The sequence below is a fragment of the Trichechus manatus genome, unplaced genomic scaffold, assembly GCF_000243295.1.
Source record: "Trichechus manatus latirostris isolate Lorelei unplaced genomic scaffold, TriManLat1.0 scaffold00042, whole genome shotgun sequence".
Classification (NCBI taxonomy): Eukaryota; Metazoa; Chordata; class Mammalia; order Sirenia; family Trichechidae; genus Trichechus; species Trichechus manatus.
In genome coordinates this window covers 600,800-602,158 of record NW_004443978.1, presented here as the reverse complement: position 1 = coordinate 602,158, position 1,359 = coordinate 600,800, and the positions used below count along the sequence as shown (strand labels likewise).

At 58.4% G+C, this 1,359-nt stretch overlaps 1 protein-coding gene across 1 annotated transcript in view; it reads right to left on the bottom strand.

The window, feature by feature from the left end:
• Positions 1 to 1,359, bottom strand: part of ABHD12 (abhydrolase domain containing 12, lysophospholipase) — a 141,534-nt gene that overhangs the window by 10,245 nt on the left and 129,930 nt on the right. The window contains exon 7 of the mRNA XM_004376468.3: positions 223 to 352. Within this exon, the coding sequence (XP_004376525.1) occupies positions 223 to 352 (130 nt within the window). The remainder of the gene's footprint in view (positions 1 to 222; positions 353 to 1,359) is intronic.

Genomic DNA, 1,359 nt, shown 5'->3' with positions numbered 1-1,359 from the left:
TCACCCAGTGCCCAGGGTGTGCCCCAAATGCACGTGGGCACCTGTGGGAAACGCTCACCTGGTGCCCCAGGGGTTGCCCGAAATGTACGTGGGCACCTGCAGGAAATGCTCACCCAGTACCCAGGAGTGCCCCAAATGTAGACAGAGCACCTGCGGGAAACGCTCACCTGGTGCCCATTGAGGGCCCTAAAGGCACACAGGGCACCTGTGGGAAACACTCACCCGGTGCCCAGGGAGTGTCCCCAAATGTACACGGGGTTGTCACCACTTCTTGCTTTGATCCAGTCAAAAACGTGGAGTGCGTCATATGTCATGCCCCGCTCGGATGGTGTTCCTGCTGAGTCACCCCAACCTGGAGAGGGGTACAGGAAGAGGTGAGACCATGGTCATAATCTGACACACATGACACACACACATGCGCACGTGTGCACAGACAGACACACACAAAGAGGAGCCCACACAGCACTTCAGCCCGGAACCAGAGGTCACTTTGCGGCCGACAGGAAATGAGCTGCCCCTCATAGCAGGGGCAGAAGACCCACCAGCTGAGGTACCGGCCACACTGTTGGTCATCTGTTCTGCTGGGCAGAGTGGATAGTGGGGAGAGAGTGGGTGGCCCATCGGGTCAGCTCTGCACCACCCCTGCAGCATCAATGTGGGCAGGTGTGGGGGTCGCAGCAGTCACTCTCCTCACACTGGCCCTTTTGTCCCAGGCTTACTGGCCAAACCCAAGGTCCCCTCAGCAGTAACTCTAAGTTGGTGGGCTACAAATTTGATTGCCAAGTAACAGAGGTGAGTCAACAAACAATCTCCTGGAAACCTCATAGCCAGCCTGGCTCACGCCCTTGCTAGAGCTTGCCCATGGGTAAGAAAATCCAAAAAGGCCAGGGCCAGGTGTCTCTCCCTCCTCCCTGCGGGGCGGACCATCATCTTGTTCTTCTGGTCGGGGGCCCTGTCATCAAAACCCACAACCCCACATACAGGGAGGTCCCTACAAGCCCCTCTCCTACTTCTGCCACCTCTTTACCCCCGTTACAATCCCTAAAGCCAGCAGGCTGTCCGTGCAGCCTTGCTGAGTCCTGAGGAGCTACTGGGAGACAGGGCGTTCAGACCCTGAGACCCTGCTGGTCACTGACTGCTGGGAGACAGGGCGTTCAGACCCTGAGACCCTGCTGGTCACTGACCACTGGGAGACAGGGCGTTCAGACCACCTCTGAGATGCCTGCTGGTCACTGACTGCTGGGAGACAGGGCGTTCAGACCCTGAGACCCCTGCCAGCCACAGATTTGTACAGACAGGGGCAGTCAGACCCGACCCCGAGACCCCTGCCAGCCACAGATTTGTACAGACAGGGGCAGT